We start from the raw sequence: 24,223 nt of genomic DNA on the forward strand, positions 1-24,223 counted from the left end.
CGGATGTACGCGCATCCGGCCGCTGTGGGGCCCTCAGGACCCCCGGATGTACGCGCGGATGTACGCGCATCCGGGGTCCTGAGGGTCCCACAGCGGTAGGTATTTGGGTATCCGTGGATCCCGCTGCCATGTATCCGGGGTCCCAGTGCCCAAATTAAATTATTCTAGGTAACGACAATGTAATATTGGATACCTCTCTTTACCGGAAGGGTTACGAAGTGGGTACATACTGCCTAACCTAAATCAGTAGGATAATCAGTACATGGCTTCAGAGCCTCTGATTATGCAAATGACGAGGGTTCGCTATGCTAGATACCGACTTCCTCCGCTTGTAGTGGATAACCTCCCAATCATAACACAAGATTTGGAGGGCCTTGCCGACTCCGCTTATAAGTTCAGCACAAATCATTTCGATACGTTTCCACCGGTAATATATCGGTGCGATGGAGCTTCCATTCATTTCACGCAGCTACGGCTGCAGCCTAGAGCTGCCTGGACGCGGTTGCTGCCAGTACCCACTACCTATGCTAGTGTTAAGCGCTGCTACGGCACACGTATACTATACAGACGTTCGGAGAGTGGTTTGCTTGCATCACGCTGTTCCCATCGACCAATGACGTATGTTACCGAGTTAGACTTTAGTAAAAAGTTTACCTCAAAAATGTTCTAAAGCCAGGGTAAAGCATTGCAACGGCACTAGCCTCACGCGGGCGCGTGTTGCTCAAGGCTTTGCAGTGGCAGCCTGTTGCCTGCCGCGAGGTGTCAAGCGCGACTGGCTCGCTCAGGCGGCTAGAGTCGTTGTACCAATAAAGTGAGCAAAGCGCAAAAAAGTGGCAGCTAATCGACTACTGGTAGCGGTACCAGTTGCCAGATTCGGCATATCATTTTTGACGGGTGGTATAGTGTACCGGTATATACCCTGTCCACTATAAGCGGAGGGAGTCGGTAATGAAGGGGCTGCGGGGCCATGCATTGGATATGCTGCGCGAGTCGTTGGAGAATCACAAGGCGGATTTTTGCGTGATGTTTGGATTACACCCGCCAGTTGACGTTCCTCCCTTACGTGTGCAGTTGAAGCCCGACGCTACTCCTGTTCGCTGTTCAGCAAGACGATATGCGCCGATGCAACGAGCATTCATGGATGCGCATGGGGCTGAACTCGAGGAGCTGGGACTCGTTGAGCGAAACCACAGCAGTCGCTGGGCGTCGGCTCCACGCATTGTGCCAAAGGCACCCCCGGCCGATTTTCGAAAGTGCATTGACTCAAGAGAGGTGAACGAGCAGACTATCCCAATGCAGTGGCCGATGCCACAAATTGATGTCGTCATAACGCACGTGGCGGGTTCGAAGGTGTTTTTTGTGTGTGACTGGTTTCGAGGGTATTGGCTGTTGCCATTGCACCCCGATTCGAGAGAGATTTGCACCTTCATGACGCATCGGGGAATGTATACCTCCACACGTGTGCCAATGGGTGAGAGAGATGCAGTCGCTTATTGTGAAAGCGTTGTTGAATTGATCTTTGGCGACCCGCTCTATCGTGGTGTTCTCGTATGGCTCGATGATATTCTCGGCTACGCAGAATCAGAGGACGAGCTTATGGAATGGCTAGAGGAAGTGCTGCAGCGGTGTGCTAAGTATGGACTGAAACTCAATCCTGCGAAGTGCCAGTTCTTCGTGAAGGAAGTTACCTGGTGCGGAAAAGTTATCTCGGCGGCAGAAGTGACGCATAGCCCAGAGCGAGTTCAGGGTCTCGTTGAGATGTCATCACCATCGACAGCAGCCGATTTGCAGCAGTTCGTGTGTGCTGTGAATTGGATGAGGGCCAGTATTCCAGAGTTTGCGCGGGTCGCAGCTCCACTGTACAACATTCTCGAGTAGGCCATGCAAGCCAGTGGTCATCGAACTAAGCGTCAGCTTTCTAAAGTGCAGCTTTCAAGTGTTAGATGGGGCGCGCAGAAAGAAGAAAGTCTGGCGCAGGTGAAGGCTCGACTTCTGGCGATGGTGCCTTTGGCCCATCCAAAAGCAGAGTATGATCTTGCATTGGTGGTGGATGCGAGCCTGGATCACTGGGGATCGGTATTGACACAGATGCCAGCAGAGTTTTCAATTGCGGATTTTGTCCTTGCAGCTACGGCGATCAAAGGTGGAAGCAAGCTTTCTCTGCATTGGCGGGGTCCAATACGTGTGGTGCGCTCCCTCAACGATTATACGTTTGAGGTACAGGATATCTGCGCTCCGTATACAGTCACTGTTCGCCATGCTTCGCGGCTCAAGTTTTACCGTGAGGCTGGCCGAGGCGTCACCGAGGATCTGGTTGCGCACGCTCTTCATGGCGAAGGGGGTCACCTCGTTGACAAGCTCCTAGATTACAGATTGGGGCAACAAACCCAGCAATGGGAGGTTTTTGTGCAGTGGATTGGACTCGATGCAGAACAAGCATCATGGGAACTAGCGTCTGTCATCTTTAAACGTTCCGCAGCTTGTTCGTAAGTTTGTGGCCGAGTCCCGACCGGATCACCTGGCGCGTCGCATGTGGACGAAGTTATCACCGGATGACCCTATTGAAGACACCGAGCGACGCCAGCCTGATCGCGGTCGTCGAAAAAGGAGGAAGTGACCTGGGTTGTACCCACCCAGTGAGATGCGAGAAGTAAGATGTCAGTGTGTATCTAGGTTGTAAGTAGTCTGATCGAACTAGGCTGTGGGTTCACTAGGCGTGCATGTGCATGTGTGGGCTGCTAAGGCGGTCTCCGAGAAGACGAGAGACAAATGATCAGTTTCTATTTTCTCCACAACCCGTTAAGTTGTTGGGATTTGCCGCCGCCGTGTGGAGGCAGTCGAGGAAGACATCAAATTATACTTTAGGCGGCTTGGCCGCAATAAAGGGAAAAACATTCAGTTTGAGATTCACACAGTTAAGAGTTAAGGGTTGACTCTTGGAGTCCGTAAGGTGTACGGACTCGTACGTTCTGGTATTAGAACGGGCTATCTTAAGCTGAGACTCTGTGAGTCTGTTACGTCTTTCTCTGACGCTAAAGCTAGGGCAGCCCCGCTGCACAAGAGCTATTTCAGTTAATGACGGCGTAGATGAATCTGTATAGGCTGACCCTCTGTGGAGGATGGAGCAGTTTGCTCACTTGCCCCCGAACCAGCAGGATGCGCTTAAAAAGCTTATGTCCTTGCTGAGCCCGGAGGGCGTGACGCAACTTGCGCAGCAAGGCCCCGATGCGGTGAACGCGCGTCTCGAGGCGTTTTCAAGATACGAGAATGCTCTGCTAAAGCACCTCCAGCAGAGGATGGCGACGGCCGCGGCGCCCCAAGCGCCCGCTTCGTCATTCGACGCGGGAACAAGACCCAAGCCGCTCATGTTGAGCGTGAAGACCTTCGAAGGCAAGGAGGGTGAAAGCTTGATGCTTTGGATCCGTGAGGTTGAGATGGCTATGAGCTCAGCTCTACTCCGGACGGAGTCGTAGCGCGTGACACTAGCTATCTCGAAACTCGGTGGGCGAGCGAGGGAGTGGGCACTAACGTCCGGGACGTCGGTCGAGGTGGGATCAGCTGAAACAGCAATTGTCCCGAGTGTTTGCTCCGCCTAACGAGGCGTATCGCGTGCGCTCACGCTTCCTGGCGACCAGGCAGAGCAAGAAGGAGTTGATGGACTATGTCCAAGAGTTAAGAACTCTCATTGCTGGTATGTCTGCGGACTCCCTGCCGAAGGCAGTCACCGTTACGGTGTTCATGGAGGGCCTTCGCACTGGTGTTGCCGGGACGGAGGTGTTCCGAACCCTCTCGGGCTCTTTTGAAGAGGCTGTGAGCATCGCATTGATTGCGGAGCACAACTTTAAGTCGTCGAGACTTGGGTGGAATACGTCTTACGCTAGCGCGTCGAGTGGTTCGAACCCATGGACCTCAGCTATGCTGAAGACGTAGAAGCCGAGCTTCGTGCTGCTGAGCAGCGTCGCGGTATCTGCAGATGCTTCATCTGTGGTGACACCCGTCACCTTCGTGCTGGGTGCCCGCTGCGCCATGAGCGCCAGGCTTCGTCAAGCCGCTCTTCCAGTTTGAGCCAGGGCTCTGGTTTGTCTCGGGGAAACAAGAAGTCCCAGTAGGCGCGGGGTGGTCTACTGGGGAAGAACTAAGTTCTATTGAGCCTCGGCGAGGTGGAGGTCGACAAGACTTAGCCCCGAAGAGAGCCGTACTCTCTAACACGGAACGTGTATGCAAGCCGGGCTTGCTAGTTGTCCAAGCTTGGATGAAGGGCTTCACCAAACCATGGACGATTTTGATCGATTCGGGAGCGTCGGGTAACTACGCCCGGCGTTCTACGGTGGACGGAAGTCAGCTTTATGCTGAGGCGCTGGTAGCGCGCGGGAGTGACATCGTCACTGTTCGTCTCGCGACGGGCACTCGTGGCACGGTGCCTAAGGTCCCTGTGGACCTGGGCGTGAAGTTTTTGGATTTTGATAGCGTGGAACGCTGTCTGGTCTTAGACCTCGATTCGAGATATGATCTCATCCTTGGCATGGCGTGGCTGGAACGCCATGAGTCTTGGATCGATTGGAGCGGAAGACCCTTGATGCTACGCACTTCTCTCCTGGCGGAGCATTGGCGAGTCATGAACCCACCTCTGCTAGGAAGCAGAAGCGCTTCTGGCACGAGCACTGGACCGAGTCAGTCAATGTGCTGGACATCGAAGTTTCCAAGTTGATGAACACTGAGTGTGTCGAGAACAAGCGTTCCGAGCGTGGCTCGCGGATGGCAGGTGGAGCGGCACGAATTCCGCTGAGCGGGCGGGCGTCTCAGGTCGACGCCCTGCTGCGTGCCAGCGACGGCGCGGTGGGCACGATGCCGAAGAACAAGGGGCTTTGCCCGGATGAAGATCGTGGAGTGGCACGTAATCCACAGAGTGGAGGCTGCGGATCGTGCAGCTCCTCGCTGAGTGTCGGTAAAGACACTGGGGCTCCCCTGGAGCTGAACGAGGTGGTGACACCTGGCGTCAAGACGCACGCGAAATCACGGGGCTCTTCAGGGTGGACGGTGTCCATGAAGAGGAGGCAGCGCCGCAAACCGCTGGCTGCTGATACACCTGTTGGGCTCTCAGCCGTTTGTGATTTACACGGATCATGCGTCGTTAAGCACTGTGCCTCAGTCACCTCACCTTTCGCAAAGGATGGCCCGCTGGCTGTCCTTCTTCGCGGAGTACAACCTCGAGGTGAAGCACAAGCCTGGCAGGCAATATGTCCTTGCGGACGCGCTGTCGCGCAGGCCGGATTATAAGCCGGCTCATGTAACGACCGTGACTTTGTCATTACCTGATCTGATCCGAACTGCATATGCCAAGGACGACACTTGTGTCGCGTTGCTGAAGGCTCTGGGGAGCAAGGGGTTTCAAGACTCGGACATGGAATTGTCACCGTTAATCCCTCGATGGAGGCCTGTTGTTCTACAACACCGGCCCCGAGGATACTTCCCGCGTGGTCATCCATCATGACGAGGATCTGAAGTATCGCATCCTCTATGAGGCCCACGACACGCCTCTGGCTGGCCATCTTGGCCGTAAGAAGACCTACAGCTTAGTGAGCACCCACTACTGGTGGCCGAAGCTGTACAAGTGGGCGAGCACTTATGTGCGCACGTGCGAGACGTGTCAGCGCGTGAAGTCGTCACCTCATGCCGCAGCGCCGTTGGCGAGTTTGCCTGTCCCTTCAGGCTGTTGGCATTCCATGAGTAAGAACTTTGTGTTTGGCCTGCCGGCGGACGTGGCGGGCAGCACAGGCGTCGTGGTCTTCGTGGACCGACTGAGCAAGATGGCTCACATTGCGGTTGTGCCGGATACCATCGATGGTAAAGGTACAGCAACGTTGTTCTTGGACCTAGTGTTTCGACAACACTCCCTGGGTCGATTATCTCGGACCGAGACTCCCACTTCACGGGCAACATCTGGAGTGCGGACATGTCCACGGTAGACCATCCACAGGCCGATGGTCAGACAGAGCGCGTGAATCGCGTCGTCGAGGACGTGCTCCGCAGCATTTGCGCCGAGACACCGAAGCGCAATGCTGCCACTCGTTGAGTTTGCGTTGAACAACGTCGTGCACGCCTCGACAGGTTACACGCCGTTCTACTTGTCTCATCCCCGCGTCCTGCTGACGCCGCCACGTGGTGGCCTCGGGATTGGTGGGGGGGAAAAGTCGATTTAGCTGATCGGCTAGCCGATGTCAGCCCGGCTATTGTTCGTAAACAGGTTGACGCTTTCTTGTCGACGCGTCTGAGTGTCTTACGACATATGCGTGACGCAATGGCTGAGAGCCAAGACAAGCAAAAGGAACATGCAGATGCCAGGGGCAGAGGTAATGTTGAAAGTTATGAGGTCGGGGACCTGGTGTTGCTTAATGCAAAGAACCTACCTACACATGCAGTGTCAGCCGTCTTCAAGACGAAGTTGCGCCCGCGCTTCATCGGACCTTTCAAGGTTGTGGCCAAGAAGAGCCATGCGTACACGCTCAATCTTCCGAAGAAGATGCGAACGCACCCCGTCTTCTGCGTGGGCTTGCTCAAGCCGTACCATGACCCGATGCAGGTGCAGATGGAGGCACCGAGGGTGACGAGGTGATAGACGCGGAGGTCGCGGTCGTCGAGGACGCAGTTGCAGGCGTCAATGACGCGACCATCGACACGGGCACCGCAGGCACAGGCGGAAGATTCGGCGCCGGGTGTCGTCGAGCATTCCGGTGGCTGTACTTGACGCACCCCTTGCGGTGGCTCCTCGTGTGGCTAACATTCCCAAATAGAGAGCGAGGTGCCGCGGGCACAGCAAGAGCCGCAGGCGCAGCAGGCGGAGCCTGCAGGTCGAGCTGACCCTGAAGCACAGCCTGCTGACGCTGTTGCTCCCCGAGCTCCCGGCCACGTTGCTCATAGCGATCGCGATAGTATTGCACCCAGTCCTCCAGGGACCCAATGCGGTCCCAGACCGCTCGAGGCACCTCGATCCATCGCGTCCGCTCGGCGAGCTCGTCGAGTTCGGTGGTAGTCCGGCCCAGACGCGCACCAACGTCATGGATATGATCCCGAAGGCGACCCGCCTGCTGCCGCACCTCCAAGAGCTCACTTTGAGTCGCAAAGGGCCCCACAGCGGCCTCCACCGGCCCTGCTCGATGAGCATGGGAATCTACATTACCATGCGGAGCGCCTCCTGGGGAAGCGGCGGTGCCGGGGTCAAAACCAGTTTCTGGTGAAATGGCGAGGGTACCCTCATTCCGAGAACTCATGGGAGTTTGGGGTGCCCCTCCGCCAAGACTGCCCAGACGTCGTGGACGCTTTTGATCAGCTTGATCACCAGCGCCCCGAGGGCTCAAGGCCGGCACGCCGGCCGTCCCGCGCTTCCCGGCAATAAGCTGGGGAGCTGCTAGGTCAGCCACATTGCTCCGAGGCTGGCCCTGAGCCACAGCGCTCACTCTCTCGCGCGGGAAGGAGCGGCTGGAGTGCTCGAAGGAGCGAAGCGCGCAGCGCTAAACTGGGTCTGAGGCTGGGTGAGTGCCGAGAGACTGCGCTTGGCTCGGACCTTCGCGAAATCGAAGCGGAGCTTGCGTTCAATGCGAACATCCACTTCACTGAAGCTGGCTCGGAGAGCATCCATGGAGCTGAGCTTCCGGCTGTGCTCGGCCCAAGACTCGAACTGAGCTTCGTACTCAATTGAGTCTTCCCCCGGCCTAAGTACCACCGGGTACGTCCGCATGGCGGGCACGGACTTCTGCTGGGCTTGCAGCCGTAGCCTCTCGCGATACTCCGCGACAGTCGTAGACTGTGGAGTGAGGAGTCGCTCTCGCAGAGACGTACGCAGTGCGAGCTCCTCCGGAATACAGGCCGCGGGACCAATGGCGTGCAGCGCGAGAGACTGCTGGAACGCCTGGCGACAAGCCTCCGCGGGGTCGCGAGGCCGGAAGCCGTAGTCGGCAATGCTGGGGTTCAGCAGAGGTCGCCGCTCAGGGCGCTGGGAGCGCATGGAAGCCATCTGCGCCACAGCCTGCTCGGACTGAGCTTCGTCCAAAGGGTTGGAAATGACGGAACCCAGGGGCACGTCATCACCACGAGGCGGCGAATACCGTGGCTCAGTGAGCGCGCGCAGCTCGGTGAGGCCGGAAGAGCGTACAGGGAACGGGTTTGGAGTTCGCAGCGGCGGCCGCGGCTCCTCTCTCGATGGCGCAGCGCGCTCTCCAGGTGGAGGCGTGCGCGCGGGGCGCTCCTGATCGCGACGGCTTGAAGAGCCAACTGGGGCCGGCGAGCCTTCTTCACGACGTGTCGACGGTGTGGGCGAAGTGTCGCGTGGGTGGGGACGCGTCTCCTCGGTTCGGAGAACCCAGCATGGACTCGTCCACCTCGCCCTCTTCACCAAAGAGTTCCCTAGGATCCGTGATCTGGCGGGTTGGTGCTCGAGGAGAGCTGGGGCTTGCGCGCTGCGAGCTGCGCTTCAGGCGTTGCGCCGTGAAGTACTCGGACACCGAGAGCCTGGAAGACGTCGAGAGTGTGCGCGCGGGCGCTGGCGTTCGCGGAGGTGCGGAGGCACGCAGTGCAGCAGCATGAGAGGAGCGAGGCTCCGAGGCGGATCTCCCGAGAGGCTGTCTGCGGTCGAAAGACCAAAAGGCTTTATGACTTGAAGTCATGTGATGGCGCGTTGCACCGAGAAGTTCTCAGAGACGTCCACGCGATGTGGATTGACTCGTTCGAGAGGGAGGCTTGACGGAACAAGACCCGGAGGTTGACCGTTAAGCGTGAACACCCGTGTCCACGGTTTGGTGGGGGAGGGTGTAACGGGGTTACACGAGAGTTACCCGAAGGGTTACGAAGTGGGTACACACTGTCTAACCTAAATCAGTAGGAGAACCAGTACACGGGTTCAGAGCCACTGATTATGCATATGACCAGGGTTCACTGTGCTAGATAGTGAACCGGATACATTTACACCGTAGGCGGCTTGGCCGCGATAAAGGGAAATACATTCGGTTTTGAGATTCACAGTTAAGAGTTAAGGGTTGACTCTTGGAGTCCGTAAGGTGTACGGACTCGTACGTTCTGATATTAGAACGGGCTATCTTAAGCTGAGATTTTGTGAGTCTATTACGTCTTCCTCTGACGCTAAAGATACGGCAGCCCCGCTGCATTGCGCTTCTTCGACGGGGCGTTCAGCTTCGCAGAAAATCTGTCTTCGCTGTCACTTGGCACCTCCTCATCTTGATCATCATCTCCGTCTTCGCGGCTTGGAACTTCTTCGTCTTCATCGCTCGAGGGGGCCTCTTCACTTTGTGATTCTTTCGCGGGGATGTCCGCGCGGAGGTGGCCTTCGGTGTGGAATGGATGTTTCTTGGGCGACTTATTAAACCAGATGCGTAAAATGAACAAAAAGTAGACAGAGTCAAAAGTGAGAACACCATTTCGCGGTCGAGTTACAAGATTTACCAACCAAGGTGCAAATGACTGGCCCATGCACTTTTTAGTCTTACCTCCTTCTGCCGACAATTGCATGAAAAAGCCACGTTTTTCATGATTTGCAAAACGGTCCGGAATCCTTTTCCCCGAAAGAAACACCCCCTTAGCGTTGCGCCAGAATGGCATATGTGTGTTAGTATATACTGATATAGCATGTGTACCGTAAGCGGGGCTTGGTAGTAATTCATGATATCAGTAGAATACAGTACTATAGTACTATTACTTCTTCTATAGTAACCAGTAACTCGACACTTTCTGATTCCACTATTACTAAAGTAACCAGTATTAATAACGCATCCACGGCCCCAATAATACTATCGAGTTACTGCTGAGGTTGGCCAACTGTACCAGCTTGAATGACACATACAGGTACGTTTGCTTGCGAACCTCTCGCCTGCCGAGTGTATCCCACAGCCAAAAGCTCCACACGGGTTTACTTACGGTGAGAAAACGGTGATTGTTGATGATGTCAATAGTTTAGCACTGCCGCTGGTACGCAAGTTGCTGCTCGGCATAATAAGAAAAACTGTCGTAAGCCCCTCTTCATGCTCAATCGCGGTAATAAGTACAGGGTCTAATACGCTTTGGTGTCGTTTGTCGTTGGTACATCGCGAGATTTTCTATTTACTACAACGCACGTCCGCGTTTGCCTACAGATGGTCTCGCATGTGAACCACCAACAAAGTCACACCCTTAAATGATATAAAATATTACAGTTTAACCATTTCATGACAACCTGCCAAAAATAATATGTATAAATAGTCTGTGGACCGCTTTTTGCAAGTTGTTTGATAGTACTATAGTACTATTACTATAGTAGCTAGGAACGCTTGAGCGAAAAGCCCCAGTAACTAGTAATTCGTTTTCTTCTACTGGAATACTACTGGTAGTAGTTAGGAAAGAACTACCGCTACTATCAAGCCCTGACCGTAAGGTATGCTGCTACGCAGCCGGCACAGAATTAATTCGGTGTCGCATGAAGCTGTGAGGAAGCATCAATCGCATCATTTCCTCTTCTCACGCCCGACCCGCAGTCGCAACACCAGGACGAAGTTACAGTAAGTGTTTGGGAGGTAACTAATAGTTTGCTCGAATTTGGTTATTAACAGCGCGGGGGTAAGAAAGAAAATTGGTGTTATCGTGTGTTATTGCACTTAAAAGCCTGCTTATCTGGTAGTTGTGGATGTTCATAATATAATACGCACAGCGCGGGCGACTGGTGCGCCGCATTTGCGGCGCGCCTAAGTCGTGTGCGCTGTGCATATATCTGTTCTGTATTTTTGCTATCTCAGCCCCCACGAAGCCCTAGTCATAGTGCTACCAAGAAGAATATTATTGAAATCTTACTACTTAGTACTAGTACTGTAGTACTATGTATTAATATTAGTTCCGAACAACAACATGCTCATGTTTGATTTACCCTCGCTGCTGAAGCAATTGCTGCGCTTCCTCGAGAAGCATGCCCTCGACCAGTTCCTGTGTGGCAGTTATACTGGCCACCATGACACTCAACACGAATTCTGTGAATGTTCCAGCAGTTGTCACGTCCAGCACGCAGCCTCTCGCCATTTGTGGGGAAATGAGACAGCATATTTGCAGCGTTGTGGAGGAGGATTGATCTAGCTCCGGGAATGCTGGCCTCCGGACCACAACGTAGCCCTTATCGACGAACGAGAAGTTTGCGTAAGCAGAGGTTGGTTGCTCCACCGCTTCAGCCTTGGAGACCCACACCACGACCTGTCGATCCTCTTCGACGTACCGACGAAGCGCCTGCTTCACGCGGAACACAGCGTTGGTGGATTTGCCTGTGAACTTCATCGCAACCTCTTCCATGACGGTGTCAGGATCCTCCTCCTCGCCCTGGCAATATCGCACAGATACGAGACCGTAAGTTACCACGAGCACTCATCAAAACACACAGCAAAAAGCACCAACATACCTCAGTCAAGGTCTGGTGAATGTTCCCTCGACGTCGCTCCACCCCTCGGTAGTGATTCCATGTCGCCGTCGTCGCGGTCTCGAAGTCGAAGGGGAGAATTTTGTTGGCAAAGATGTCGAGGTACATGCCGCTAGCGCCTTCTTGTATCCTTGCATCGGTGGACGGAGTCTCCAGGCGACTCAAGCCGTTTGCGTCGAACACGGCGTCCATCTCGTCAAACGCCATGTCCAATCCGCGCCGAAGTGACTCGGCCGTCTCGGTTTCTAGCGCAAAGTCTGGACCACGCTCCAGCTCTGGCATGCAATTGGAGTGGCACATTTGGCCCATCAACTGCTGGTGAATGCGTTTGCCTAGCTCGACTTCCATGCTTCGGGCGAGACTCGCCTGGGTGTTCAGCACCATCCGCAGCCGCGTGCTCTCGCGCACAGCCTTCTCGCGCCAACGCTGCTGGCGAGCAGCCAAGTCCCAGATAGGTGGTGTTTCTGGCGCTTCTGGAGGCGGTACCGGGAAGCCAAACGCTTGACTAGAGAATGCCAGCGTGGTGGTGGGAGCCGAAGGCATCGGCACGGGCACCATTGTGTCCAGGTGCTGCAGGCGCAGCGTCCGCAGCTCCTCCTCCATCTGCTGCACCTTGCTGCGCAGGAACTCCAGCTCGTCGAAGCGATCGTTGCGCGCACGCCGCTTGCTCTTCCCTCCGCGGAGCGGCCGGGCGTTCGTCGGTCCCCGCGAGAGCGATTCGAGCATCTCCTGCAGCTCTGCCTCCTGCTCGCCCCACTCCTGTCCATCGGACTCGTCGTCCTCATCCAGCAGAAGCAGCTGCGAGAGCGCCGACGATGGTTCCTCCATCGACTCCTGCCGAACGTCCATCGACATGCTCGACGGCAGCGTCGCGCGCGATCGCCTCTGCGGTAGCGGTCAAATTGGAATGTGACCGTCTTTGCCCAACACGCGTGTTGAACCTGCGAAGCCTGTCTATCGTGATAGCTGACGAAAGGCGCTTTACAGCATGTGTACCAGGACCTCGCAAGAATCCTCGCTTGATCGTGCTCAAGGCCCGCAGGCCTGTACAGTGTAATGCTGTGAATATATTGTACAAGCTATTGCAGCTCACTCTACGGCAACTCTGGCCGTTGTTGGTCACTCTACCCGCGATCGCTTCAGGGCCTCGTCGAGCAGCACGTTCTCGATCCTCTCCTGGCTGACCGTGGCGTTCGCGACGATCACGTTCAGCACGAACTCCGTGAAGGCGCCGACGGCCATCGCGTCCTGCACACAGCTGTCTGCCTTCTGCGGGACTACGAGGCTGCACATCTGCAGCACCGTGAAGCCGCCCTTGTGTAGCGCCGGCGACATTGGTTGCTTGATGACCACGTAGGCCTTCTCCGCAAAGCCCAGGCCTGCGAAGGGCCGGAACTTGCCTTCGTCCAGAGAGTGCGCGCTCGAGAGGAAGACCACGACTTCGCGGTCGGCCTCCACATAGCGCCGCAGCACCTGCTTCACTCGGAAATTTGCGCGCGTTGTTTTCCCCACGAACTCCATCTTGAAGTCCTCCATCACGGTGTCGTCCGCTGACTCGAGTGCCTTGGCGGCCTTCTCGTAAAAGTTGCAGCGGTGTTTATCGCTTCCCTTGAAGCGGTTCCACACGGCAGTGGCTACGGCTTCCTTGCTGAACGGGAGCAGCTTGTTGCTGTTGATGTCCAGGTACATGCCGTTGGCGCCTTCGCGCATGCGCGCGTCGCGGCTCGGAGTTTCGCTGTCGATGAGGCCATTCAGAGCAAGCACTTCGTCCACCTCGTGGTAGGCGGCGTCGACGCTCGTCAGGAGCGCATCGAACGTGCTCTTATCGGCCAGGAAGTCCAGCGTCCGCCCCTGTACCCTGTCCTTGCTAACGTAGCCCGCGCACTCGGAAACCTGTTGCCGCGCGCGCTTCTGGAGCAGAGTCTCCATGCATCGAGCCAACTTGATCTGGCCCTCGAGCACGAGCTTCAGGCGCGCGTTCTCGCGCTCCGACTTCTCCCGCCGCAGTTTCTGTCGCGTAGCCATGTCTCGCCAGAAGGGAGGGAGCGGGCCAGCATTGGAGGTCAAGGTCGCATCGGCGTGCGGAAGCGCTACCGCCGTCGATGACGTGTTCTCTGGACGTGCCGCCTGCGTAGTCAATGCGGTGCTCGAACCAACGCGGTGGTGGCGATGCAGCTCGCCCAGCTCGGTCTCCATTTGCTTGACTTTGCTACGCAGGTAGGCCAGCTCGTTCTTGCGCTCGTTGCGAGCCCGGTTCGGGTTTACCTTGCTGCGCTTCTTCGCCGTGTCCTTGGCTGCTACTTTTGCATCGCTCGACGGCTGGCATGTCGACCCGCGGCACCCGCTTCGGAGGCGGCCGTTGCCCTTCACGCTGGCGACGTCGGGGGCCCTCGCGTTTGCGGCCAGCGGGGCCAGCGGCGACGGCAGCACGTGCGGACGGCTTCGTGTCTGGATCGCATCATTAGCGTTGGAATCGCTGCGGTACCCCCTGACGACGAGGGCGACGAGGGTGTCAGCGTCGTTATCAGCAGCTCGTCCAGACCCATGGCGTCTTCTTCGGACGAGTCCGCTCGCCGACTGCCACCGCCCGGCGCTACGACGGACGACATGTACGCATCCATGAAGTTCAGCGCCGCGTCGAGCGCGTCCACGTTGTCGGCGTCCTGCAGCAGCGCCATCGCTCGCTCGGGCGGTCAGCGCCACGCGGAACTTCGACTCAAGCTCGACTCAAGGCCGAGTCCGCCGTGCGTGACGCATGTGTTATCATGCGCGCTGAGATCCGGTCCTCCATACACAAACCAAGTCGCGCGGGCAGATCCCCACCACTCACCTGACCGCAGGAAGGTTCAAGGCGCCGGCCCAGCTGGTGTGCATAGGCCGAGCCGTAATGATGAGAGCAGGCTGCTTTTCAGCCAACCGGCGCGCAGTTGACGCACAGCCTCCGAGCGAGCGGCCCCACTTTCTCCGACGATACCGAGCGCTCGCCTCGAGCCGCCGCGAGGCTGCGAGACGCCGAGGCCATGGAGCAGCAGCAGCTAGAGGAGGAGGAGGAGCTCATGCAGGAGGCGCTGGCCCTGCTGGCCGACTGCCAGGACGACGACTACGACGCCGCCATCTCGCGGCTGCTGCTGCCGTCCGACGACGAGCAGCACAGCCCCGTGTCCGCCAACCGCAGCGAGCCCATCCCGTCGACCACCGAGACGCAGCCCGTGCCGCTGGCGCTGCCCCTGGGCGCGAACCCCAGCGTCGGCCCCAGCTTCAGCGAGGAGATCTCCCCCCCCGTGACGCCCGCGCTGGCCACCGCCACCAGCAGCCCCGTGAAGAAGACGCCCACGTCCGCGGCCAAGCAGCAGCGCAAGAAGAAGGCGCCGGCCGCCGCCGCCGCGGGCACCGGCGCCGGCAAGAAGCGCAAAACGTCGTCTCACAACTCGAACCGCGCGCGTGACGAACGCAAAGAGGAGCTCATCTATCTCCGCAAGACGGTGCAGACGATGGAGGCGAGGCTGCGCACGCTGCAGCTTTCCCAGCGTCGCGCGCTGGCTGCGCCTGCGCCTGCACCCGCATCGGCGAAAGCGGCTCTCCCCGGAGAGGCGCAGACGTTCACCGAAGGCGCATTTGCCCTCGCTGCCTTGCAGGGCCATGCCGCGACCAGCGAGCCCCTCTCGCCGGAAGATATGAAGGAGGACGCGGCGATGGGCCCCGTCTGGACTGAAATTGCAGCTCGCCAGTACCAGGAGCGCCGCCGCGTTGAGCTGGAGAACATCCGACTCAAACTCATCCTCGAGGGCCAGATCAAGATGGCCAAAAGCTTGGAGAAGATGTTGACCAAGCGTACCAGTCTACGGGTAAGTTGTGACGAATGTGCCGAGGAGAAAAAGAAAATCTTCCTGCTAACAATGCTGTGGTCGGGTTGGTATGTACGAACGCGTAGGTGATGGAGTCGATTCAGGGCAAATATTTAACGAGCTTGCAGCACCGGAAGCCTACTTCGACTGAGGAAGAGGATGAGGCGGCCATTTTTGCGCGTCTGGAAAAAGAACTGGAGACCGCTCTGGACGAGGTGGACGTGGTGTTTGAAGCGAATGGGCTCGCACGCATGGAGAAAACGTACGCTGACGCGCAAGTGCGACGCGAAGATGGCACTATAGTCATGGAAATTTTTGCCAACAAGGTCGTCCCATTCAGCGTGGAGGCTACAAGTCACGCCGTGTGGGAGCACTTTGTTCACTCGATGGACCACATTCCGTCTCGCTTCGTGTACCAGAAGCAACTTAAGGTAACAGTCTTTTTCTTTTGCCATTTTGTTGGATATACGGTGGCGGTCGAGCTAATCGCTTCCACTGTTGCCACGTAGAAGACGGAAACAACGGACGATACGCTGATGGAGAGCTTCGGCTTGGAACTCGTCGGCAGCCGCAATGCCACCGCCGCTTTCCGTGTGCGCCAGATCCGCCGGAAGTTTGTTCAGCCCCACCGCGTCGTGATTGCGTGGCCGATGTACTCGGAAGCCCTCGAGCTCTCCGCGGAGCCCACGAAAGGTGTCCGCCTCCACGAGAAGTGTTTTACTGTGGTCAAGGCGCTTCCAAATGCAAGTGGTCGGCGCGGCGCTCTAATACAATCGTGCTACGTCCTCCGGCCGGAGATTTACGGTCATGTTGCCGACCGCGAGCGCATTCTCACCACTCTAACAGACTTTTTGTTGGACTCTGTGTCGCATACGATTAGCTCAAGCCACCAAATGATTGAGAATTACCTGCTGGATGGAGCTCTTCGCTTCCGAGCGGAGCCCATAGCGTTGACGCAGGTAGCCGACCAAGCGGAAGTGGTCGAAGACAAACCCCTGTTGCAGCAGCAAGAATAGGGTACCGCTAAACTCTTACACTTGTGTCGTTGCTAGGCCGCGAAGTTTCAGACCAGCGACTGGGTGGTAGTATCGGATGCGAGACTTTGTAATTAACGTAAGCATTTTTGAAACACGCAGTGTGCCAACGGCGTTGGCTTCATATTACTACATCTAACCTTGTACGAAGCACTTCGATACATGTATTCCACTTCACCACGGGACCCCTCTAGATCCGCTTCTTGAGCGCTCCACTTAGTAGCACGTTTTCAATCATCTGATGACTCGCACTAATGCTGCCAGTCACAGAACTTAGCACAAAGTCTGTGAGTGCTCCGACCTTGCGTGACAGATCCGGCCTGTTGCGGTTGTGAATTTCTGGGCGAATAATGTAGCAAGTCTGCATCAGCGTGCAGTCCTCCTGGCCCGTAGCGGGGGGCTTGATCACGATGTAACCCTTTTCCAGGAAACGAATCCCCGGGGTCGGCTCCGCCGAGAACTCCACTGTGTCCGTGATCGTGCGCCAAACGACAATAATCCGATCGTGTTCCACGTATCGCCGAATAATGTGTTTCACATGAAAGTCCCCATCCGTGTGGCCGTCCGTCATTTCTAGTCCGTAGCGCTCGACGACGGTATCGTCACTCGTCTCAATATGCAGCGGTTGTTTCTCGTAGTATGTGCGGTGCGGCATGTGGTCCATGGAGTGCGCAAAATGGCGCCACACGGCCTTGCCCGTCGTAGGCATATCAAACGGCATGACCTTGTTCGCGTAGATCTCCATCACCATGCCTCGCGTAGCGTCATGCTCGATCTTTGCTGTGCGATGCGCCGTTTCCATGCGACCCAATCCATTGGCTTCGAACACGGCGTCGAGCTCCTGGCGAGATTTATCGATCCCAGACAGCAGCATATCAAAGTCGGCGCGATCATCGCGAGCCGCTTCAGGTCCCGGGGCGGGCGACACTCGTCGAATGCGTTTGCTCGGGCCGCCGAGCACCTGAAGAATCCCCTTGAATCAACGAACGGTGTCAGTACAAACCCGCGTGTAACTTAGGCATCAGGATACTTTACTCTTTCATTTTGGCGCTTCCGGAGAATGCGCTCAAGGCTTTTGGCCATCTTGATCTGCTTTTCCAAGACCAGCTTTAGCCGCACGTTCTCGCGCTCTGCCTTCTGCCGCTCTTGCGCCTGGCGCTGAGCCATGTCGCCCCACACGGCGGCCAGGTGTGCTGGTGATGCAGCGCTCGCCATAGGAGCCGCAACCGAGGAGAAAGTTGCAGACGGTGTGCTAGTAGAAAGCTTGGCCGCGCGCATGGCTGCGAGCCTACTCTTCGCCTTTGCGTCCTTCAGCTCCGTCGCGGACGGAGGAGCCGCAACGGACGAAAACGGCGCCGACACTGTCTGGGGCTTGTGCGTGCTGCGCAGTTGGTCCAATTGCAGCTGCAGGTCCTTCACTTTCTGCCGCAGGTACACGAGCTCTTCACGTCGCGCGTCTCGAGCACGGTTCGAATATTTCCTGGGCTGCTTCAGCTTCTTGCCCTTGGGGTTTTGAGTCTGCAGAGTCGGGCTGCTCGTGAAGGAGGTGGGGCTACCAGTGGACGACATGGCACTGCTGGAAGGCGCCAACGAAGACGACGCCACCCCCAGCGGCAGATTCACGACGGAATCTTGTGTGGCGCATGCATTCTCAGGCTCAGGGATCGGCTGCTCCGTGAGCGTCGGCAACTCCAGGTCCACCGCGTCCAACTCGCCGATGCAGTCGTCGAATTCCACGTCCTCCAGGTCCAGCGCCGCGTCCGCTCCCAGCAGCCACTCGGTCGATGCCTCGCAGTCGGCCAGGAACGAGAGCGCCTCCTCGAGCGTCTTGGCGTCGTCGTCCTTCATCGCCGTCGCCGCCGCCTCCAGCGAAAAGTTCATCGGTCCAACTCGGGAAAATGAATACTAATCCGCTGGGAGAGTCTTATCTGCGTATTGGTTTACGGTAATTGTTTGTGCAATATTGGCAGCGCTCAAATTCCGAAACAGGGAATTGGTGCAGGTCGGAGATGCCGCTGCTGCTGGGAGACGACGAGGTGGAGGCGCTGGAGGCCGCGCTGTCGTACGTAGATGCCCTTCCTGGCAGCGACTCGGAGCTACAGGGACAGGGAAACTCGGCAGTGGCGGCAGCAGCAGCGGCTGGGGCAGGAAGCTTCGGCGCTGCGGGCGGGGGAGAGGTCCGACTAGACGCAGAGCTGGACCGATTGCTCCTGGAGACGCTCTCTTCTTCGTCGGAGCATGACAGCGACTCTACCCCATTGACCGCGACGTCTTCAGCATTAACGGTGGCGCCGCCGGCATCGGTGCACGTCCTGCCGTCGCCTCTGCTGCCTATGGTGGCGAACGTCGGCGCTCCCGACGTATCTGGGCAAGCTCGACGCGGCTCCCGAGCGGCCAAGAACGCAACGACTACTCTAGCCAAAACCAAGCGCCGTGTGAAGGTCAATCCCAATCGCGCGCGGGACGAACGCAAGCATGAACTCGCGTACTTGAGGAACAAGGTGGAGCAGATGGAGAGGGAGCTGGACACGATGCGCCACCGTCGACGCGTTCGGGACATTTGCAATGGAGAACCGCCGCCCGCTTCGTCAGGCGCCGAGTCTAGAGCAATGACCACCAAAAGCGGGGCTTCCTCGTCCAGGATGCCCTTCATCTGGAGGGACATCGCCACTCGCCAGCAGCAACGGCGAGAGAAGTCTGAGCGGGAGAACGTGAGGCTGAAGCTCGTGCTTGAAAGCCAGGTGAAACTGGCCAAGAGCATGGAGACGCTGCTGCAGAAGCGAGCCCGGCAGCAAGTGTCTGGGTGCGCTGAAATGGTGGGAGCTTCTGGGGATCTGTCGTCGCAGGGGTCCACGCTGGACTTCCTGGTGGATAAGGACACGTACGAGGCGCTGCTTACGAGCGTAGAGACGGCTTATGCTGAGCTCGAGGCAGTGTTCTCCACCAATGGTTTGCTGGGCTTGGATACCCCCTGCCGAGACGCGCGGATGCGTGAAGGGGCCAGTGGGATGTATCTTGATGTGTTTGCCAACAAAGTGTTGCCCTTTAGCTACGATGCTGTTACGGCAGCGGTGTGGAACCACTTTCGAGGCAACGAGAAGCACCGGGGCGTGGTCTACGAGAATGCGACCAAGGTACGAGGTGCAGCTGGACGTGTAGTGTTGTATCTCTAACGCTGTTTGTGTTGCGTACAGCACCTCGAGACTTCGTCCGACACCATCATGGAGGCCTTCACGATGGAATTCCTGGGCAAAACGACGACGGCGGATTTCCGCGTGAAACAGGTGATCAGACGATTTGTGGAGACTGACAAGCAGGTCGTGGTGTGGGTGTCCATAGGGCAGGCACTGGACCCGAACAACTCGTTTGCCAGCTTCGGCTTCGTCGACAAGGGCTACGTCGTGACCCGCCGGCCGACGTCGATAGCCCCGGGCCACGGCGACTTCACCGTTTTGCAGATGTGCAGCCTCGTGTCGCCGCAAATGGCGGCGGGCTGCCGGATTGACATGACCGCAGCGGGGGATTTCACCGAGTTCGTGCTGAACGTCGTGGCGGCCAACACCACCACGAGCCAGGAGCTCATCGAGAACGTCCTGCTGGACCAGGCGCTCAACAAACAACAGGGAAACTCCAGCCTTGCTGCTTGAGGTCGATACGCTCGTTAATATATGTATAGATCCATGCGTGCTGAAGATCTCTTAGACGGCGCTGACGCATGACTGATGAAGGGCCCTCATGCCATGACTCATGGCCCATGAGGGCCTTCACTCACGAGACTCACGAGAACGCCCATCCTCGCATGTGTGCCACAAGAAATGTCCACTCATCACGCCCAGAGAACCTAGAATCTTCGATGTCAGTAGAGCCGCTCATGTAGGGCATTCATTCCTCAAGCGGCGCCAGCAGCAGCAGAGGCAGAGCTGAGCATGGCGCTCCTTCTGGAAGGCGAGGCGGATGAGACGCTGGCCGCGGCGCTGGCCTTCCTGGACGACCAGCAAAAGGTCGGCGGTCCAACCGATGAGACTACAAACCCAGACGATGTTGAAGTCAGCGACGACGCCGTGCTCCCGTTGCTGGACGACCCCGAGGCTGCCGAAGTGCTGGATGCGCTGAGTGTGGAGCTGCCTGCAGTGGCCGACAAGGCCATCAAGAACATCAGCTGGACGGCCGCCGTCCCCACCCCGAAGCTCATCTCGCAGCGCTTCAAGCGTCACCAGGTGGTCCCCTGCCCGCCTCAGCCTGCAGCCCCCAAAGCGTCCAGCGCCAAGCCTGCCAGCGCGAGCAAGAAGAAGCCCTACGTGCGCAAGAAACCGCTCAGCTACAACCCTAACAAGGCGCGCGATGAACGCAAGCTGGAGCTGCTCTACCTGCGCCAGAAAGTGGCCGACATGGAGCTGGAGCTGCAGAAGCTGCAGGAGATCAAGGGCAGCAAAGTCGGCGCCTCCCCTTCAGTGGGCGAGAAGGCGGCAGCCCCGTCACCGAGCTCCGCCACTGCCTTAGCTCCAAGCCACTGCACCACCGACGGAGTGCCCCGCGTCTGGGAGAAGATGTGCGCTCGCCAGCTCGAGCGCCGAGTGAAGGCTGAGCGAGAGAACGCTCGACTCAAGATGGTGCTCGAAGGCCAGATCAAGATCGCCAAGAGTATGGAGCAGATCCTTAGGAAGCGCACGGTGCTGCGTGCCATGGAGTCCTGCGGTAGCAACAAGCGCACCAAGCACACGAACCGCGTGCCTCGGGCAACTGATCCTCGTGCCGACGCGAAGATCTTCGAGGCACTGCTAGCCGGTGTCGAGGCGTCGTACCGTGAAGTTGACGCCGTGTTTGAGGCCAATGGTCTCGGCCGCACTGAGGCTCCCGAGAGCGACGCCCAGATGCGGGACGGTGTCAACGGCATGTACCTCGAGATCTTCGCCAACAAGATGCTGCCATTCGGCATGCATGCAACGGGTGAAGCTGTGTGGCAGCACTTCAAGGGGACGGATATCCCGTATCGCTGGTATCACTCCAAGTCCGCCGGATCGATCGAGTCGACAGAGGATACGATGGTGGAGTGCTTCGGCATGGAGATGTTCGATGCCAAGAGCAACACTACCGCCGAGTTCAACGTCAAGCAGATTCTGCGTCGCTACATCGAGGAAGATCGCGTCGTGGTGGTGTGGCGCTCGCACATTGAGCCCCTCGAGTTCTCCAATAAGCGCTTCGCCGGTATTCATTTCCAGGAGAAAGGCTACGTGGTCATCAAGCCTCGCGCGCACGACGACGACAGTGCTGACGACGACGACTTCACCCTACTCCAAACGTGCTACATCATTACTCCGGATCTGTCCGACCAAACGCTGAATGAAGACGCCAAGACGGGTGCGCTGACTGAGTTTGTGCTGAGCTCGACTGCTGCAAACATTTCTGCCAGTCACGACATGATTGAAAACGTGCTGCTGGACCAAGCACTGCAGCAGCGGAAGCATTGAAGAGGGGCAACTCGACTCCCGGAGTTCATGAATTCACATGCATTGTGTCATCTTCCATATTCAACTGAACTGCATCAATGAAGTCAAGTAAATGTGAAATACGCTTTCTTTGCATTGACTTGCTCGTTATGCAATCAAGTTGGCCGGAGTCAAATTGCAGCTTGCACCACAACCACTGGATCTACGTGATCGAGGAGCACATTTTGCTGCAACTGCAATACGTTGCGAAGCTTTTTGCCAATCGAATTCAGCACCACATTCTCAACACGAGCTAAGTCCCCTGGTTGAACCGACCTCGTGTCCACTTGCTTTACTTGCAGCTGATAGCAGCTTCGCACCACGGATGCGTTCTGGGAGTCTGTAGGGGACGGAGAGATGGTTGTCCAGTGGTGGTCTTCAAATTGCAGTCCTCCCGTAACCACGTAGTCGTCCCGACCAAGACGATCCGATCCGCTTCTTCATACTTGCGAACAATATTCACACCGTCAAGATGCAGCAGTGCATCGTTTCCGTCGGGTAGCGACGCCATGCAGTTCCGCTCCAGAGAATTCGGGTTTCGTGTTCGTACCTGCATATACAAAACCAGAGAAAGCCAACCGTTAGCGCTCAAACGTTTTATCTGTCGGACCCAGTACATGAAGCGTTGACATACGAAGCTGAAGGCCTTGTGTGCGTCCGTATTCCTCTCGGTCGTGATGTGATGCCATAACAGATTTCCAGCTTGCTGTACTGTGCACGTCATTGGAGCTATTGAGCTGGTGTCGACACAGTTGCCACGAGTTTCGTGATGTTTCGCTTGACTACTGCAAGTGATTGAAAGGCTTCCTTCGAGGGCCGGGAAGACTCGATCTACTTCCAGTCGCAACCGTCCCAAACTACTCGATTGATCGGATAATATGGCATCGCTGAAGTCAACTTGAAAGAGAGGGCTACCCGACGTGGGCTGTGGCTGGAACACGAAGTCCATTCCCTGCAGTAATTCACGCGTTCATTGCACAATGGTTAGGCACACTAAGATATACACACTATGATATCGAAGCTTACCTCGAGAACATTGCTGCGCCTAAGCAGCTTGCAAATGGAGGCGTGCACTTGCAGTTGGTTAGCCATGATTGCTTTCAACGCTCGATTGGTACGTTCCGCACGCTCACGGCCCTCGCTCTCGATCATAGCAAGACTGCACCAGACGCTGGAGTGACCGCTCTGAGGGTCGGTCATAGCTGGACCAACTCCAATGCGGCTCAGACGGGATAGCTGCAGTTTTTCCAGTTGCGCGTTCAACCTCTGCGCTTCCTCTCTCAACGATCTCAGCTCCGCTTTCTTGCGTCGTTGAAGGCTCGTCGTGTACCGCACAGGTCCTCCCTTGCGCCTTCGGTCCTTGTATACTGTTGGGGATTTAAGCTGCGGCTGCACTATAGTTGAGCACGTGCTAAAAGTGTCATCGTGACTGGAGTGGCTCTCCACGAACGAGGCGACAGAACTGGAATCGCTTTCAGGACTGCCAATGCCGTCCAGTAACATGAGCACTTCGGACAGCGTCTTGGAATCGTCCATCTTGCTGGAATGTCTGTTTGCTTTAGTGGGGCTTTGCTTTTTGAATTGTGGGGTAAGATGGCGAAGTACACTCCACTGCACCCAGATGTGTGATTATGCACTTCAAAAGATTATGCTCGTTGCTCCGGGAGGGAACACAGGTCGGCGAATAGTTTCATGGACGATGATAAAATTGAGTAAATCCCAAAGTTGTGTTGTTTTTAATCCTTTTAAGGATTTTAAAAGAGCACTACCAGCCGAACTCTCTAGTTGATTCTAACGTGGGCATCTACTGCGCCTGCTTCGCAGCCGCAGCATCTGCCCGGGAATAACACCCTGGTCAGCGTCCAATGGCTGCGTTGATGCCAGCAACGAGAGAGCTATTTCATTCAGTTTGCAGGTAAGAGAGCTAGCGGAACGAAGGAGAGATGCATGGTGCGCTGATCTTGACCTTTTAACTTGAGGGTAAAGTGCGGAATGAGAACTACGTTAATGTGCCCAGTCCTTGGAAGTGGGCGCTTCAACGCAGGTAAAGAAAGCCTAATTCAAACGAACGATGCTCGTGTCACTGTCGAGTTGAGCTGGTTGGTTTGGCGAGAGACACGAGGTTGGGCATCTTCGGCTAAGTGATTGAGTATTGAGCAAATTGACATGTAAAACATGCAGCCTGCAGCTAGACAAGTCATATTGGTCATCTTCAGCTAAGCTTGGTCGATTATGGCGCAAATTGATACGCCTTCAGCGAGGTCATGACGCTCTCATAGTGAACTGGAGCGTCTGTAAGTGTTTGGACGCAGGTTTTGGTAAAGAAAGAACGATTAGTATCAACCTTTGGTAAATAATGTGCATAAATTTTAGCATTTATCGACGGGTACCCGATTCCGGCAGATATTAGCTTAAACA

General features: G+C 56.6%; 8 protein-coding genes across 8 annotated transcripts; 4 read left to right on the plus strand and 4 right to left on the minus strand.

Annotated features, from left to right (window-relative positions):
- Positions 1-2,088: 2,088 nt before the first annotated feature.
- Positions 2,089-2,490, plus strand: PHYSODRAFT_523993 (hypothetical protein; the record flags this gene model as incomplete). The annotated part of the gene is made up of 1 exon (XM_009536908.1): positions 2,089-2,490. The coding sequence occupies one exon, from the start codon at positions 2,089-2,091 to the stop codon at positions 2,488-2,490; it is 402 nt and encodes a 133-aa protein (XP_009535203.1).
- Positions 2,491-10,820: 8,330 nt separating this feature from the next.
- On the minus strand, positions 10,821-12,166 carry PHYSODRAFT_549463 (hypothetical protein; the record flags this gene model as incomplete). The annotated part of the gene is made up of 2 exons (XM_009536909.1): positions 10,821-11,343; positions 11,423-12,166. 2 exons carry the CDS (start codon positions 12,164-12,166, stop codon positions 10,900-10,902), a joined length of 1,188 nt encoding a protein of 395 aa, XP_009535204.1. The 3' UTR covers positions 10,821-10,899.
- A 393-nt stretch (positions 12,167-12,559) lies between these two features.
- PHYSODRAFT_525377 (hypothetical protein) lies at positions 12,560-14,118 on the minus strand (the record flags this gene model as incomplete). Its single annotated transcript, XM_009536910.1, has 3 exons — positions 12,560-13,530; positions 13,594-13,880; positions 14,045-14,118. The coding sequence occupies 3 exons, from the start codon at positions 14,116-14,118 to the stop codon at positions 12,560-12,562; spliced, it is 1,332 nt and encodes a 443-aa protein (XP_009535205.1).
- A 1,061-nt stretch (positions 14,119-15,179) lies between these two features.
- PHYSODRAFT_288572 (hypothetical protein) lies at positions 15,180-16,411 on the plus strand. The gene is made up of 3 exons (XM_009536911.1): positions 15,180-15,285; positions 15,372-15,716; positions 15,798-16,411. The coding sequence occupies exons 1-3, from the start codon at positions 15,238-15,240 to the stop codon at positions 16,299-16,301; spliced, it is 897 nt and encodes a 298-aa protein (XP_009535206.1). The 5' UTR covers positions 15,180-15,237; the 3' UTR covers positions 16,302-16,411.
- Positions 16,412-16,509: 98 nt separating this feature from the next.
- On the minus strand, positions 16,510-18,199 carry PHYSODRAFT_564554 (hypothetical protein; the record flags this gene model as incomplete). The annotated part of the gene is made up of 2 exons (XM_009536912.1): positions 17,355-18,199; positions 16,510-17,280 (listed from the first exon to the last, which is right to left on the minus strand). The coding sequence occupies exons 1-2, from the start codon at positions 18,165-18,167 to the stop codon at positions 16,510-16,512; spliced, it is 1,584 nt and encodes a 527-aa protein (XP_009535207.1). The 5' UTR covers positions 18,168-18,199.
- A 115-nt stretch (positions 18,200-18,314) lies between these two features.
- On the plus strand, positions 18,315-19,966 carry PHYSODRAFT_352657 (hypothetical protein; the record flags this gene model as incomplete). Its single annotated transcript, XM_009536913.1, has 2 exons — positions 18,315-19,453; positions 19,514-19,966. Exons 1-2 carry the CDS (start codon positions 18,329-18,331, stop codon positions 19,964-19,966), a joined length of 1,578 nt encoding a protein of 525 aa, XP_009535208.1. The 5' UTR covers positions 18,315-18,328.
- A 279-nt stretch (positions 19,967-20,245) lies between these two features.
- On the plus strand, positions 20,246-21,787 carry PHYSODRAFT_361954 (hypothetical protein; the record flags this gene model as incomplete). The annotated part of the gene is made up of 1 exon (XM_009536914.1): positions 20,246-21,787. One exon carries the CDS (start codon positions 20,246-20,248, stop codon positions 21,785-21,787), a length of 1,542 nt encoding a protein of 513 aa, XP_009535209.1.
- Positions 21,788-21,936: 149 nt separating this feature from the next.
- On the minus strand, positions 21,937-23,341 carry PHYSODRAFT_318611 (hypothetical protein; the record flags this gene model as incomplete). The annotated part of the gene is made up of 4 exons (XM_009536915.1): positions 21,937-22,196; positions 22,271-22,355; positions 22,440-22,757; positions 22,832-23,341. 4 exons carry the CDS (start codon positions 23,339-23,341, stop codon positions 21,937-21,939), a joined length of 1,173 nt encoding a protein of 390 aa, XP_009535210.1.
- Positions 23,342-24,223: the final 882 nt, after the last annotated feature.

The sequence above is a fragment of the Phytophthora sojae genome (genome assembly GCF_000149755.1).
Source record: "Phytophthora sojae unplaced genomic scaffold PHYSOscaffold_10, whole genome shotgun sequence".
Taxonomy (NCBI): Eukaryota; Oomycota; class Peronosporomycetes; order Peronosporales; family Peronosporaceae; genus Phytophthora; species Phytophthora sojae.